The sequence below is a fragment of the Primulina eburnea genome, unplaced genomic scaffold (genome assembly GCF_022965805.1).
Source record: "Primulina eburnea isolate SZY01 unplaced genomic scaffold, ASM2296580v1 ctg337_ERROPOS39036, whole genome shotgun sequence".
NCBI lineage: Eukaryota > Viridiplantae > Streptophyta > Magnoliopsida > Lamiales > Gesneriaceae > Primulina > Primulina eburnea.
In genome coordinates this window covers 1-16,486 of record NW_027331159.1, presented here as the reverse complement: position 1 = coordinate 16,486, position 16,486 = coordinate 1, and the positions used below count along the sequence as shown (strand labels likewise).

Below are 16,486 nucleotides of genomic sequence, written 5' to 3'. Positions count from 1 at the left end.
CGTGATTATTAATCAAGTATACATATAATTAATCAACTCGAACATCCACTAGGGATAAATAATGTTTTTGGGTTGTTTTTACGTTTTGTTTGCACTTATTACATGAAAAGTACCACTATCTAACGATATGATATTTAACGATATTTCACAAAACATCAATTTTAGATAGACAATGGACAGTTCTGTCGAAACAATGTTTGTATTATTAAATATTTCGAAGCATAACAATATCAACTTTCTAGTAATTAAATTTAAATTAATAATATTTGAATTTAATTTTATTTACCAAGCTAATTCGAGATATGTTATTGGGATTAAAGTGAGTTAATTTTTATTTAAGGGTAGGTTTATTGTGAGTTAGTCTCACGAATATTTATCTGTGAGACGAGTTAACTCTACGGATATTCACAATAAAAAGTTACACTCTTAGCATAAAAAGTAATATTTTTCATGGATGATCCAAATAAGATATTTGCCTTACAAAATATGACATTGTCTCACACAAATTTTTGCCAGAATTTAATATATAATTGTGGCTATACAAAATCCAGAAATTTTGAGATTTTGGCATTAAAAAGGATTGGGCTTTTTAAAAAAAAAATAAGTATAATATAATATATATATATATATATATATATATAAATAATTATATTTTTATATATTACTTTATCTTAATTCTTCGCAAGGGTTTTATTTTTGCATCTGCAGCTCACGATCTTCTTCGTTTCAGTGTTGACGCAATGGGCAGCGCGGTTGTAGTTGAAAAGACAGAGGAAGAACTCCGCAGAGAGATCGATGAACTCCACCGCCAGCAACGAGAAGTAAATTTTTTCTTGTATTTATTTGTAGATACCCGTGTTTGGTATATATATATATATACACGTCGAAAATCTACTGTCTGAAGCTCGTGATTTTATTTTAATGGAGATGTTTTTTTGCCTTAGTTTTTTGTATTTATCCATGATACCTCGTTTTCCTCTACGCAGATTTCAGAGCGGCTTCGCGATCCTAGGGGGATTCGCCGTGGTGGTTTATCGAACTCCGGTCCTCGCAATTTTACTGGCAAGCAGCGTGGCTTTGTTCGGCCCGTAATTCTCTTATTAACTCCTTTTGCACCCTTGCTATAATTTATGCTGAAGAAAGAGAAATAATTGGAAGTCAATTGATTTATCAGGCGGAGAGAAATGAAATGGAGGACCAGCCAGCAGCAAAAAAGAGACTTTCTTCTGCTGTTGTGAAGGTGTTTAAATCCCTTGAATAATTTTAGCAGTGTGGAGCTGAGAATGGAGCTGAGAATGCTTGTACGCAATTTCGAGTTTAAACTAATTGTTTAATTTTGGGTGTTGAAGCTTGAGGATGGGGAGATAGCTGATGATGGCTCCGAAGCTGCGACAGACGTGAAAAGGGAAGATTTACCTGTTGAAATTGAAAATACAAATGCGAGTCAGAGTGGAAAGAAGCCATCTCTTTGGCCGCAACAGGATGGCAATAAGAGGCCCTTGCCCTCTAAAATGGTACAAGAATTTGAGTTTTGAGTGCTTGAGTTTTTTATCCAACTATTGTTGTGTTGAAGTTCTGTTGACAATTGGATTTAAGTTGTTTTCTTCTGTTCTGTACTTGGTGTATGCAGGATTTTGAAATCCCTCCGGCAGAGCATGTTCCAAGGGTATTGCCTAAAGATGAGGATCCTAGTTTGGTTAGCAGGAATAAGAGGATGCTGGGTCAGCTTCTTGGGACTTTGGAGGTATGCTCACTGCTTATCGTTTATGATTTAGCTCAGCCAAAATCTCAAAGAAGCATGTAAATAATTGAATTCTCTGTTAAAGGTCTGGATTTGTTACCGATCATTATATATTTGAACTTTCTGGAGTATTAACTTGAGTGAGATGTCTGTTTTTGGCTTATTGCCTATAAGGTGCTACTCTTTGTAAGTCGTATTGAGATTCTGTCTTTCCCCTAGTGCAAAGATTGATGAATGGAGGTCTGGACATTTACTGTTGTTTGCCCCCTTTCAGAGGTTCAGGAAAGAAGACAAGCAACTTTCGGGTACGGAAGCATACATGCGGAGGTCTGACTCTTTGAAAAGGGTGTGTGTACTTTTCTCTTTTCCTTTTGAAGAGTAAACAAAATGAAACACCAGGGACTAGCGTATCCTAAAAGTCGGGTGAGAAAAATTAGCTGTCTTGGACTATCTTGCTGGTTCTGCAATGTGGCTCTATAAAAACTATGAACTTCAACGAAACTTTGATTTGCGTATGTGGGCATAGTTATTGTGTACTTGGATTAGCAACCTGAAGTTGCAAGGATCTAAATTGAAAACTGATTATGATGGCTAATTCTATATAGGGCCTGTGTATGTCCATACAGAGCATTGATAAATTCGTATATGTTTGCATATGTATGCTTAGACTCTGAATTATTTTACTGAGGATGCCAGAAGAAATTTTATCAAATACTGGGTGCGACTTTCTTTCCCTTTTCTTGTTCTCCTTGCTTGTCCTGGCTTGTGAGTTGTGACTATAAAAGTTGAACTTAGAGATTTGCGTACTTTTTAAAATTTTAAGATAATAATTTTTCCATGTCTATTAACTTGAATTAAAATGCTCATGGAGGCTGAACAACGAGCACGTGAAGAAAGTGAAAAGCTGAGGCAGCAAGAGCGTGAGCAGATTGCAGAAAAGAGGAAAAGGGACCTGGTTTGATGTTAATATTGATCTATTCTGTTTATATACTGAAATTTTATGTTATTCTTTCCGCTGTATGCAAAATAGTAGCAACAGAGTAGCACTTCCGAATTCTTTTTTCTATTGCCTGTGTTATTTTCAGACTCTCAGAGCGCGTATTGCTGCGAAGGCGGAGGAAAAGAAATTGGAATTGTTGTTTCTTCGATGGAGTGAGCATCACAAAAAACTTGGAAATTTCATAAGGTACCCTCATTTTCTTTGGTAATAGTTTGAATATCCTCTTGCATGGAAAAACCGCTGATTCTGTTATTTTCTACACGGTGCAGGTTATTATTAATTTTGCTCCAAAAAGTGTCCATATTCACAATTTTATTGACACAAAAGATAAGTGTCCATTCATATGCAGAACCTTGAAGCAGTTAAATGACCCGGATTTCTTGCTGTCTGGAGTTAGGATGCTCTTATGAATTTCTATTGTATTTAGTATGACATATTTCTCCTATTTTCTATGCTTGTGATCTTTCAGGACAAAGACAGAGCCTCCGATCTATTACATGTTTGCCAAGCCTCTGGAGGATCGTGATGAAGCTTTGCTTGAGCAAGAAAAAGAACAGGTGAGTTTTTTTTTTCTGAGACTTAACTTCTGCTTCTTGATTGCTTGAAGCAATGTGCAGCAAGTTTAATATTTGAACTGCAGATGGGCTATTCAGCTAGAATAAATTTTCCATATAGCAATTTCTTTGTTTGTCATCAGATGTTTCAAGAATGGAAGTCTGCTAGGAGAAGTGAACTATCACAGTATCAGAAGGAGATTGCAGAAAAGTACATTGCGAATGTGGAAAATGGTCTGGAAAGGTGGCAAAATGGAAGAAAAACTTGGATAGCAAACAATGATGCGACAAACTTACAAGAGACAATGGACAAAGAACTTGAGACTCATCAGCTTGAGCACGGGCCCAAAACTAGAAAGATCCCTGGACAAAGCAACAACGAAGATGAGGATGACGTGGAAGATATAAATGTCGCGGAGGACGATATGATGGATGACGTGCTTGGTGTTGATGAAAATGTTCGAAGGGTCGACGAAGTAGTGAAAGCAGAAACAAATAATGACATTGTTGTTGAGGAGAACAAAGAAGAGTAGTTATTTTCTCGTTTTTAAAATTTGGCCTGTGTTCTTATTAATGTCGTAGCCTGGGTTTAAATTGTTGCTAGTGTGCGTATTGGAAGATATATATTTTCTTTAAATTCCCAATTTCGTATTTGCGAATTTACTTGAAGGTTCGAAAGCTAGAATTTTTTAGTTCTGCTCATGGATAAGTTGCTTATGGTGGACTGGTTCTGTACCCCATTTTGTACCGTGCACGAAATAGATCGTCCTTAGATGGAGTCATTTGAAATCTATTATTTCGAATTTATTTTCGTTGTTAAATAATTAAAAAAACTCGAATCTATCTCTACTTTAATTTTATTAATTACAATAAAATTTTTAGGATTTGAAATCTATAGCAATCCTTAAATATATTGTGATTAGTATAAAGTAAAAGATTAATTTGATTTATTTAACAAGATAAATCTGGAATGGAAAATGCTAATTATCAGAATGTTGCTCCGAATTTCATAATTTCATTTTGGCGGATTCCCTCTTTAGTTCGATTTTTGCAAAATGCATTGGTAGGTCGGTAGCCTAGCTCCATATGTATATACCGTAGGCACATAATATCATTGAGTATCAACCTTTTTATTAATTACTATTTTTTACCATCTTAATTTAAATTAATGAGAAAATATCTTAACTTTTCTTCATGCAAATAAATTTACCATGAAAAGATATTTTTGTGTCTTATTTTTCATTATCAAAAATGTAAAATAAATCGTGTTGAGTTTTAATAATGTATAGTAACTCAAAAAATAATCAGATTACATATTTCTAAAACCAAAAACAGAAAAACGAAATAAATTTTTGTAAAGTGGAACCAACCAATGAACACTCCTATTTCAATAGTGCTAATTTTTTTTAAAAATATCTCACTTAAACAATTGTATAAAAATAGGAGAAGTTGTATATTAAATGACCGGCGGAGAGATTTGTATATTAAATGACCGGCGGAGAGATTTGAGGAAACATTGAATGATAAAGCTAATTAATCCAATCTCATCCATTGCTACTTCTGATTGTTATTAGTCAAATGAGTAGTTCTCTTGTGAGACGATGTCACGATGGATCAACTCTACCGATATTCACAATAAAAAATAAAAATTTTTTATGGATGACTTAAATAAGAGATCTGTCTAACAAAATACGACTTGTGTGACCGTCTTACACAAGTTTTTGTCTAGTCAAATATTTTAAAAAATATTAATTAAATAATAAGATAATCAATATTTTAATTTATATTATGGTGCCTATAAATACCAACGAACTCTTACGTTCTCATCCCCTCTCTTCGAATTCTCTCTCCCATTGATTTTTGCCTACAAAATTCCATTGCAATGTCGAGAGAAGGTGTTGAGATTGCTCCGGGTTCGGCACCAAATTCAGCCCCCAATTCGCCCAAGAACAGGATCAAGTTCTTGTGCAGTCACGGCGGAAAGATCCTCCCCCGCCCCGCCGACCGCCACCTCAAGTATGTTGGCGGCGAAACCCGTGTCATTTCTGTGCCGCGGGACATTCCTTTCCAAGGTTCAGAGTTTCACTCTCTGCGTTTTCATTTTTTTAATCCGCATTTTTTTTGGTAACTAAAATAAGAAGTTAGATATTTGGAACGATTGTATTTTTTTGAGAATTTTTTGCATGAAGGGGATGGATTTTACCCCTCAAACATAACGAGCCTTAATGATATGGATTGCAGAATGAAATAGTCGATCACAACGCCTGACTTTCTTTATTTACGGAAAAAAAATGTTCGACTTCAAGGTCATCGATTATCTTTTCTCTGATCTATAATTTATATGGTAGATGAGATAGTTATCTAAAATTCTTGCATATTGTTATGCATTGATCTCTACTCATCTCTTTATTCATATTACTTGTACGGTTTGGATTGCAAAACTTTTCTGTGGTGGTGGATTGCAAATGCAATGATTTAGAGTTGAGGCATGATTTACAATGGAATGTCTCTTGAGAAGAGAAGATGCTGAATCTTGGAACCTGGCTTTAAATTTTCTCACTGTGAGTGGTTTCATTATTTACAGAACTTATGAAGAAGCTCACTTATCTAATCGAAGGAGAAATGATCCTGAAGTACCAAGTTTTGTCCGAGGACCTCGATTCCTTGGTCTCGGTGAGATCTGATGAAGATCTACGCCACATGATGGATGAAGCGATCAATTATGAAGCTGCTGGAGCTCCAAAACTTCGAGCATTCCTGTTCCCTGCAAACCCCTTTTCGTTGGAGAACCAAATGGGATATGTTGATCCCCACGGGCTCGAGCAACGGTATATTGATGCTATCAATGGCATGATCCCCTCTACTCCATTCAGCATGAAACAACACCCAACTATCAATTCCGTTCAACATGGCTCTTTAGTTTCCTCGGCATGCTCTTCCCCAAGGTCACCAGATAGCTGCACCACGGAAACCATAAACAACGAAGCCATGATTCATGGAAACCATCAAAGTAGCCGTATCAATATGCACAAGGTGCACAGTATGCCTAGCATATGTAGCTTAAATTCTCCACAACAAACAAGCCATTATGTTCATCAAATTCCTCACCAATATTATCAGAATTATAGACAGCCACACTATCCTGCCTACCAATCTCCCAAGCCACCTATTGATTTCAACAGAAGTGTTGGGCCCGAAAGGCTTATGTCTGTGAGGTCTGTAGGCCGAGTTGAGGGGGTGAGTTACCAAGTTGATCCTGTCCCTCACAATTACTACTCGCCTTCAAGGCAGAATGTGGTTATGAACCCGGTTGTTTTGAGTCCGCGACATGGCCACAGTGGGATGAAGGCATGGGATAACGCTATGGGTGGTGATACTTGAATTGCCAAATTCTCCATGGGAATAAATAGTGAAGAATTTGAGTTCTTGCTGTGTTATAGTTTGACTTGATATTTACTTGTACTTGTATAATAAAATGCTTTAGAGATCTCGTTTAAATATGGATGTACTTGAGTAGTGTTAGTTCGAAAGAGATGTCCTAACAACATTGTATTGTACATTAAGATATTGAATTTCTTCTGTTTTGTTTGGTACGTTCTGGTTTGTGATTTATGTGCTGTAAGCCTTTGTACGTAATTATCTTTCAAACCATGATTAAAATAAACCCATCTTAAGAAGAACTAGTACAAACTTATTACTATCTTTTGGTTATATTAGAACATTTCAAGTGCTTTCTGATTTTATTTAATTTTTGAACTGTAGATAACATTAAGAACAACAAAAAAGCTAGAAATAGATTCCGGCGATTGCATTGTTCTAGCATTAATGAAAAGAAGGCCAAGTGCATGCGCCTCTCTCCACATTTGAAGTTCCCTTCATCTTTCTCGAATATAAATTTGATAAACATGGCGTAGCAAAAGTACCATCGTAGTTGCTGCTCGATGTGAGGGTGTGCTGCTCGACTGCTCCGAACTTTGTCATCGTGTAGCATAGTATTAGGCAAACTTTGTCGTCCCAATATTTTGGGGATCAGTATTCAGGCACTTCTTTGTTCCTCGTCATTTACCTGACGAAATGACGACAAAAACATCATTTATAGACCATTTCTGTGTCATCAATTTGCCCACAGGGTTGATCACAGCCTGCTCTGCTGTTGCGAGACGATACCCAATTACAATTTCTTTGCGTTGACGTCCCCTGATCATTATTTCGTAGAAACAAAGCTCTTCCTGGTCATAAAGATAGCATTCTGCAGGCTTTATACACATCTCGTTTCCCTGAAGAGTCGGAACAGATATGTGTCAAAATTGGGTAAGTGAATACTCGACCAATATACATTTCTGCAGAGTTTGCAGTTTTATAATTTGAAAGAAAACTTTGTTTCAGAATTCCAATTTCAAACTCCTCACAGATGAGTAAAAAGGGATAACTAAATCACATAAAAATAGAAGAACGTTTAAAAGCTTCCGCTGTCTGTGATGAACATTATCATGCAACTTATTTTTGGAAAATTACTAAGCTCGTGCAGGAATTAATAAAATTTGTTATAGATTTCAAATTCTTTGACTTGTTCGGACGAAGAAAGGGGGAAAGGTAGTGAGAAGGACGACTTGTAAAATCAAACGAGAATAAAACTTCACATGAAATAGAAAAACAAAAATTAGGTTGATACTACTAAATCACCCTCAATCAGTTCCCCCCAACCAGTCTTGACGTTTTACACTGCCCTACTATATATAAATTATTACTGAAGGAAACCTCGGAAAGCTAGATTGGTGATGAGCATACCTCCTCAGCAAATAGTTCTTCAAGTACACGATTGATTTGTTTGTCTTCTGCAACCATGGCTAGAGCCATGCTCACCAGCTCATTTGACAATACATAGTCACTGATCCTTGTCACAGACACAAGATTTCGAGTTCTAGAATCCAATATCTCACTTATAATAATTGATTTGTCCGAAGCTTGCTGCATTTCCCGAATCCAAGAACTTTGTGAGAATCCTGAATGCCTTAAAGGAATGGATTTTGCATCCTTGTATGGCAGCCGTTTTGACTGGAGTAAATAATTATCCAAGTACTTTAATCAGTAACCAAGTATTGATATAGAATCAACATGCGTGGCGAAAAATTAGACAGAAAAACCCCGGTAGGAACCGTGGACCAGAGTTGCATTAAAAAATTCGGCTCAAACAAAATAAACTAAGGATATTTACATTTGTACAAATGACATAGGAACTTGAGAAATTCTTTTTTATTAAAATAAGGTTTCCATGCACATATTATTAGATCGATACTGCATCAAGTTTAAACACGTATATATGATACCAAACTAATTTGATTTATATTTTAGAACATAACATTGAGAAGAGTAGCCGAGCCTGAAATAACACTTTTGGGACAAAACTAAAATACTAAAAGTTTAGGAAGGGCAAAACGTATTTTAACCTTATACATCGTACATGAAAATTTACAGGTGTCCGGAATTATTTATGGCTCTCAAAACAAGCTTCTACGTTGCTCACAATACAATAATACAAGAATAATGAAATATAAATTAAGTTAAAAGCCGAATAATACTTATTAATAAGGCATCACTTGTATAAGACCCCAACACTTATGCCTTACGGCTATACTACTCATTTAGAATGCTATTCCAAGAAGTAAGCTAAATAATGCATGACAAAAGGAAACGATAAGATAAAACATTAAAAGTAATGTCTGCAGGCCCAATTACATTTAAAAGACTAAAAATGGCTCAAACAATTAGAACTTGGTCTTGAATTCAAATAGTAATCAACCGGAACTCATTGAATCACATTATATTATAAATGCATCTACCAAACACAGATAGAGAATGACCTGTATATCACGAATAAGGAGGAGGGTAGCAAGAGATCGTGAATCAGACTGGACAATAGAGTCTTCCACAGATTCATCTGCAAGAATTAAAATCTGTTCTCTTAGAGTTAGTAATGGTCACGACAACGTGGATCAAAACATAAATTTCAGAAGTCTTCATTTAAATTCAGTACCTAATCCCAGTAACATCAGTAGAAACAAAAATCTGAAGCTGAAAACATTTTTTAACAAATAGAACTTAGAGCCACTTCTCTATCATGGAAATGTGATGAGGGCATGATCAATATGATTCCTACCTTGGCAATGCCAAACCTGATGGTATAGAATTAGAATAGCAGATAACAATTTCTGCCTGATTTACAAAGGTGAAGGTCTTATTCGAAGCCCTGTCATAGAGTAATGCTATAAAACTAAACTTCAGGCAAGAGCGAATGCAAGTACAGTTTCTTTTAAATCACAAGAAGTCAGGAACAGCATATGCAAACCTGATATTTGACCAAGAAGTTTTTCCAGAATAACAATACGGACCTTTTGCGTTCGGAAAATATAGACATCAAAATCTTGCATTTGTTTGCCTCAATCTCAATCCCATAATGGAACAAAATAATTTTAAGATGCCATAACAAAAACAATAGCATTCTAGTGCAAAATGCTTTAGATCAGAAAACAAAATACTTCTCTATCCAAGTCCCATTTGAAAATTTTCCAATAGCACAACTATCACAATTAGATAATTTCCAGCATATTGGTGCATTCTAAAGATGAAACTTACAGAGTCAAAAGTCTCCAAAGGAAGACTCTCCAAATGCCGTCTGATGACGGCATTCCCGTCCTTATGGACTAGTTTTATATTCACTAACCCAAGAATATCAAGGCCACCATCTGTTAATTTTTGGTGCCGATCGTTCACAGGAACCTCATTGAACATCCACAATTCAGATCCCGGAGCCAACAATGCTTCTAACACCTATAAATGGCAGTGTGCACCAAACTATTATATATGAGATACAACAAACTTTGATGTAAAAATCCCGACAATTTTTTTCATTTATATAGTGTGTGATTAAACACACATTTCCAATTTCATAAACAGGCTTGAGAAACTTATCAAGCAGTGAAGCTTTGTATGAACTTGCATATAAGCAGTTTCATCAAAAGAGCACGTCATCTAAAAGCTTAATATCACAGAAATTTAAAGAATTAATTGTTAATGTGCTCAACCAGGTCCCTCATGTGGAACCAAGATTATTTTATCGAATTTTAGTACATGAAATTCTTTCTCCATCTATGAGTGAAGGTGAGATTTGAGATCAGAACCCTCTTGGCTAATTTATTCAAAACTTCAGTTATTAGAGAAGTGAGATTCTTAATATTTCATGTTTCCAACAAATGCCTAATTTAATCTTCAAGGGTATCATTGGTTTTGAACTTTCGTTACACTTGAAAAGGACTTGGCTAGAAAACGTCTTCAAACTCGGAAAATTCTGACTAGATAGGTTACAAGACAAATCAATATGTGCTGGTTTTAATGAAATGACGTGTTCAAGGTTCTCTCCTTTAAGAAAAACACTACAAGAGAAGTCAAATAGAAGAGTAAGTATCAATTTTTGGTATATATAGAGGGAAAGACCAAAAGCAAGCACACACATGATAAGTTTCGTAATTGTCTAATGGAGTGCTATGAGTTGTTATCTACCATTCTCCACAAGAAGAGATTTTCCATTTTAATTAAATTATCCACAAGCAAGTAAAATAACCATTTTTCTCTGCTGATCGACTAGTACAGTTCCAAGTATATCCCATTACCAACTCTCAAGTAATAGGACAGTCTACAAGTTTAGATTTAAACCACTTTATTCGTGTATTACCAGTGTCGAACTGTAGTATATAGGTTTTAGAGGGTTGGTAAAACTAAATTGTGCATTCATTGCAATAAGTAGAGTATTGGTTAGATTAATTTATATGTAGAATTGCAATTAGTCGTGTTGAGTAAGCTAATTTATATTTAGAACAGCAGTTGCTTAATGTCTGGATCTGGTAAAGCCTGAAAACTAACGCATGCTAAAATGTGCCACCTTCTATTTCATTTTTAATACTCTCTTCCACATTCCTTTAGTACAGTTGACTTAAATTTCAAAATGAGCAACAGCAATTTGTTGAGGAAGCCAAAGCCAGCTCTAGACACAGAAAATATAGCTCACAAGATCAGCTTATTTTAGCAAATTGAAAGAAACAAGAGCTGTTTTTAAAATAAGTATGAAAGTCAAAGTAAAAGAATGTGATAAGTCTGCAAAGAAAATCTTGGTCATCAATATCAAATTACAGCAAATCAAAAGAACCATAAAAGATGAAAGGAAACTAGAGTCACTTTTAAGATAAGTACGAAAGTCGAGGAAAATGAATGTGATAAGTGCAAAAATCACCATAATCATATCATCAATATCACGTCGCCAACCACAAAATAGAATCTTTTCAGGGAATTTCGGAGGATCAGTTATCCTGGGAGATAGGCCCTTCCGGAGCTGCAGAAAGCAAGACGCGTACATGAGAACAACACCATTCTAGAAAAAAGTGTAATCACAGCTATAATATAGTGTCTATACCATGTGAGTATGCATCGCTATTTTAACTTGCCTCGTTAAGAGTAAGCTAACAAGATGACAATAGGATGGGAACAACAAATGGTAAAAAATTTGTTCAACTCTGAAACATGAAATGACAATAAATATCACAAGCATTTAGGTCGAAAAATCTTTGGAGATGAAAGTTTATGCTTTGAGACTTTCCAAAATATATGTCTTCCCAGGAGGAGACCAATTTACAAAACAAATGCGAGAAAAGTACTTGAGAATAATAAAATTAAATCATGATAATCAATTAACTATGTGTGCTACTGGACCTAACCTCGTGTCATAAGGTACCTCAACTATTTGAACATCAATACACCCATTATCAATATTTTGCATTTTAAATCCAAAAAAGGTGTAAATATTAACCTTTTTAAAAGATAGTGACAAACAAATCTATACAATGCCTACCTCATTCAACTCTGTTTTTTCTTTTCTTCTCTTTTCTTTTTTCGACATGCAAAATATTAGATGGGCTCAGCACGAAGTTACTGTCATTTTGCAGCACAAAGCGAAAACCAATGTTCAGACCATGTGACAAGGATTCTTAAATGGGTTATTTTAAGCCAGTTTACCTACAGATAATGTACACAAAACCTATTAACCTGTCCATTAATAGAAATTTGAGAGCAGTGAGCCAGACAAAACTATTCATGTATAAATGTGATATAAATCTAAGATTAAGCCTTCACATCCCAAGTCAAAGATCTCCATATTTTAAACAATGTTATACTAGTGATCTTATCATAAAGTTGGAGTAAAGAGGTTGACCTCTGGCAAGGAACTGGGGGCATATGTGTCATCATCCTCGGCAATGACAAGGATTTCATCACCTTCTTTTAGAACATATTTATCACCTGGATTCATTTTAATCTTTCCGCCATCTGCAGCAACCTTAACTCCACAAGGGATTGCATCAGGAAAAGATACAAGTACATCTTCAAAACGAGTACCATCCAGTTCAGGCCATCTTTTGATGTAGAACTCAGCATTTTCAAACCCTAGAATGTCTTCCCATATCTGCCAAGTGGAACTATAATAATTCATCTAATTGTTGGAGAATGGATTCCATTAACTACTGTTGAATTATGCAAAGATGCAAATCTACACTTTTAGGCACCTGTGGACAAATAGTAACAATGGCGAGTCTTGTTCAATGGATCATTGTTTAGCACACTTGAGAGAGAATTTTACTCCTTCATTTTTTTGGCAAATTTCCAGAAATTTTATAGTGGAGGCTACAAGTTTTTGACCTTGTAATTGGAGAACAAGAAACCGAGACAAATAAGTTTTGTGTAAACCGTATTTCAAACTTTAGTTTCCAATGTAGATGCAGAAGGCAGCCTTGAATAATTTGTCAACTGTCTACTATATCAACACATCATGGATAACACTTACAGTCCTATAATTCTGAAATATACGAATTAACATATAGCTCTTTTTAGTCACAACTTCCTTTGATTAATCATATTTAGATGATAAGGGAAACCTGGTTTTTCCACCCAGACAAGTTTTGAACGAACAATCGAGATCATTTGCCAACACTATTAGTTCATCACTAATGAAATCTGTAGTAACTAATAAGAATGTAATGTGATTGTGAATACAAATTTATGATAAGAAAAAAGGGGTAAATGATATTCGACATGTTAAAGACATTGACAAAACAATAAAGGAAAGGACAGAAACACGATTTATAGTTAACTCGAAGACTAATGTTCTAGGATCTCCACAATTTTCACCTTTATAGAAGGTATGCTCTATGAATGATAAGTTATTGAGATACTCCAGCTTCATTTCGACTAGCAATCGTACAACGTATATGAAGATCTACAGAATCATAGCTAACCTGAGCCAGGCCAGGCTGGAGAGCACATTGTATCATCAGTCTCCCAATCACATCATGGGCAACAACTGTTTCTATCAGTCTCCTCCAACAAGCTTGACCAAAGGCTCATTATCAAGATCGCTCATTTCCACAACGATATGGCCTCTTAGACCCTCTTTCACACCAGTAAGACTGAGCACAACCCTTAAAGCACGTGCATCACTCTAATATGAAATTCCAAAGAAATAAGCAACTAGCGACTCTAAAATTTAACAATAAGAAGACTTATTGAAATAAAAGTAGGGACCTGATCAGCATTTTCGTCAGATGCCAATACGATGATTTGCCCGTGCCTTGGAGACTGAGACCTGCTTGACAAACACAGGGTATAGGATAAAAGAAAAAATTATTGCGCTCAGTTGGGGTCGGCGGTCAGGGGTGGGACTTTGGGATGACCAAAAGAATTTGATTTTTGTAGAAGATTAATTCTTAAAAATACATCTCAGTATCCTGCTACGACAAGGGGGAATATATATGGGTTATTGTCAGTATAGAAAAAGCTACCTTTTTCAAGTCAGCGAGTATAAGAGGGCTACCGCTTCTGCAGATAACCGATGTTCCCATCAGGTCAAATTCAAGCTTTGCTATGTCCATCTCCATTTCTTCCTTGTCTCTTTCAGCAAAGTACAACAATAACACCACCACCAATGCTCTTATTTGCTATTGCAAGCTGCTTCAAAAGTGAACCCTGTAATAAAGGATAATTTCTAACAATTAAGAAAAAAATTTATCTAATTGAACAATCACAAAATTCAATTGCATGTCGACGTTCAACATATCACGACGCTCATTGAACGATAGTATTTCTCATAGTCTCTACGGGAGAAGACAAAAATGTAGAGTGTAACTACAAACAGCAAATCAGCAGGGGCGTCAAAATGATAAGGAATAAAAGCATACACATACCTATTAAGCACCTGTTTCTCCTTAAAGTTGAGGAGAAAGAAAAGGTAAAATTAAATTAAGTTGCATTGTTTTGTGAGATAACATCAAAAACCCTAGGAGACACAATATGGCCGGACAGAGTTACAAGTCACAATCGCTTATAGCAATATTTGTTATAGAATTACCAGTTTATCACTCCATCCTAGAACGAGGATATGGTTACTTTCAATGACCTCACTCTTGCCTTTACGCAATGAATCCACCTTTCTGAAATTGCATCGGAAACAAGTCCAAGCATCATGGCGAATATAAGCATGCCTCCTGAACTTATAGAAACTGAGACAATTCTTGGACCTGTACCAACTCTATCGGTGTGATTTCCTGAGTCTGCCACAAAGGTCCAAGAAAGCCAAAGAGCTTCAGAAAAACTGCCATCACTTACAGCATACAGTGCCAAGCCCCCAAATCCGATGAGAAACAGTGTCGCAAAGAGAAGTGCAAGAAGCTTCGCATAAGGATAAACAGAGAAACACACGTCAACTTTATAGGCAATTCTTTTCTTCAACGGGACCTCCTCTTTGTTATCTTTTGTCCTCTTTGAAAGATTCTTGATCCGTGGAAGATAGTCAAGATATTTGTACACCATAAATGGAGTAACGAGAGTAACAATAACAGTGTACAGAGCAATAGTTCTACTGTCACAGTGCCCTAACCACAAGAATGAACTTCCATTTTCAAGCTCCATAGCTTTTACCTGATTTCTATCAATGTAATTTTTATGAAAGCATAACCTACGTATGTCGGCGTTTTCTTCCTGCAAACACATCCATCTTTCTTAATCAGGATTTAATGACAATCATATTCGTAACGTCATTTGGTATATATCATGATATACCCAATCGACACACCAAACACCATAAGAAACAAAGGGTACCAAAAGGCGCTATAAGTTTGCATTCAGCCACAACATTCCTGCGGTATTCACATGACAAAAAATGAAATAGACACACTCTACTTGGAACTTTGAAATTACCTCAAGCCTTGCAATTTCATATCGCAACCCCAACTGTGTACAGTAGTGATGTATACTGAGAAAACATGAGCTGCAGGTGCAAGCATAGAACACAATCACAAATTCATCAATGAAAATAGCTCCAAGCAACAATTGAAGCCTAAGAAGCAAATGGGACAGTACACGAACCCTACGTAACAACAATTAAGAGCAAGAATCCAACTCTATTCAAGATCCCTTGTGATCTTCCAATATTAAGTATGAAGTATAATCAACTAAACACTGAAAACGAAAGAAAGAAAGAAAGAAAGAAAGAAAGAAAGAAAGAAAAGAACATGTCACGGAAAAAAGAAAAAAAAACCACTCACAAATTTTAATCTCCAAGCGCTCCCGAATGATGAATTCTCCTGCATACTACTGGAATGGGCTGGATCACGAATTGATGCTACTCTGGGAGAAGGGACTAAACCCGCCGTGGAGGCTTGAAGTGACAATGCCTTCAAATCTTTGTCAGCTTTCAGCTTCGTCCTACTGCTCCGGCGTGCGGAGTCTACTGCAGAGCCACTCAAATTTGGTGGCATGGAAGTGCTACGAGCAGGAAATTGAGCTGACCCCTGGTTTCGACAGAGAAGATGAAGAAGAAGATTTGATGCTGAGGTTTCGGCGAGTGGAGTATGGGCCGAGATTGGATGGGAAGACGTAGTCCCGATCGGAGAAATTGAAGCTGAAGGCATCATCACTATCGTTGCTGCTGGTTCCACCGCCGAGGTAAGTGACTGCGGGTGTAGCGGTGGATGAGGCGGAATTGACAGATGGAATTGGAGAGAAGCGGCGTCCGGCGGGGAAGATGGGGCCCGGAGGGTGTGTTTCTGCTTGGGAATAATCATCAGAGCCTGAGGCGTCGGTAGGCTCGGTTTG

At 36.4% G+C, this 16,486-nt stretch overlaps 3 protein-coding genes across 3 annotated transcripts; 2 read left to right on the top strand and 1 right to left on the bottom strand.

The window, feature by feature from the left end:
- Positions 1-676: 676 nt before the first annotated feature.
- Positions 677-3,958, top strand: LOC140820977 (uncharacterized). Its single transcript, XM_073181361.1, has 10 exons — positions 677-821; positions 987-1,088; positions 1,175-1,240; positions 1,350-1,514; positions 1,631-1,744; positions 2,016-2,087; positions 2,613-2,696; positions 2,827-2,927; positions 3,211-3,298; positions 3,439-3,958. Exons 1-10 carry the CDS (start codon positions 741-743, stop codon positions 3,826-3,828), a joined length of 1,263 nt encoding a protein of 420 aa, XP_073037462.1. The 5' UTR covers positions 677-740; the 3' UTR covers positions 3,829-3,958.
- A 1,167-nt stretch (positions 3,959-5,125) lies between these two features.
- On the top strand, positions 5,126-6,888 carry LOC140820976 (uncharacterized). The gene is made up of 2 exons (XM_073181360.1): positions 5,126-5,367; positions 5,880-6,888. Exons 1-2 carry the CDS (start codon positions 5,178-5,180, stop codon positions 6,674-6,676), a joined length of 987 nt encoding a protein of 328 aa, XP_073037461.1. The 5' UTR covers positions 5,126-5,177; the 3' UTR covers positions 6,677-6,888.
- A 356-nt stretch (positions 6,889-7,244) lies between these two features.
- LOC140820973 (probable ion channel POLLUX) lies at positions 7,245-16,455 on the bottom strand. Its single transcript, XM_073181355.1, is given in 16 exon segments — positions 7,245-7,572; positions 8,084-8,350; positions 9,157-9,249; positions 9,929-10,123; positions 11,580-11,717; positions 12,555-12,803; positions 13,633-13,709; positions 13,712-13,835; positions 13,919-13,954; positions 13,956-13,979; positions 14,176-14,292; positions 14,294-14,359; positions 14,742-14,818; positions 14,821-15,370; positions 15,590-15,758; positions 15,911-16,455. Coding segments are annotated over 16 exon segments (2,946 nt in total). The 3' UTR covers positions 7,245-7,353.
- Between the last annotated feature and the right edge of the window lie 31 nt (positions 16,456-16,486).

Excerpts from the sequence above, each read along its gene's own strand:
- LOC140820976 (XM_073181360.1), top strand. The coding sequence starts at position 5,178 with ATGTCGAGAGAAGGTGTTGAGATTGCTCCGGGTTCGGCACCAAATTCA. Across the intron at positions 5,368-5,879 it reads GCGGGACATTCCTTTCCAAG|AACTTATGAAGAAGCTCACT; the intron begins GTTCAGAGTTTC and ends CATTATTTACAG.
- LOC140820977 (XM_073181361.1), top strand. The coding sequence starts at position 741 with ATGGGCAGCGCGGTTGTAGTTGAAAAGACAGAGGAAGAACTCCGCAGA. Across the intron at positions 1,745-2,015 it reads AGCTTCTTGGGACTTTGGAG|AGGTTCAGGAAAGAAGACAA; the intron begins GTATGCTCACTG and ends GCCCCCTTTCAG. Across the intron at positions 3,299-3,438 it reads TTGAGCAAGAAAAAGAACAG|ATGTTTCAAGAATGGAAGTC; the intron begins GTGAGTTTTTTT and ends GTTTGTCATCAG.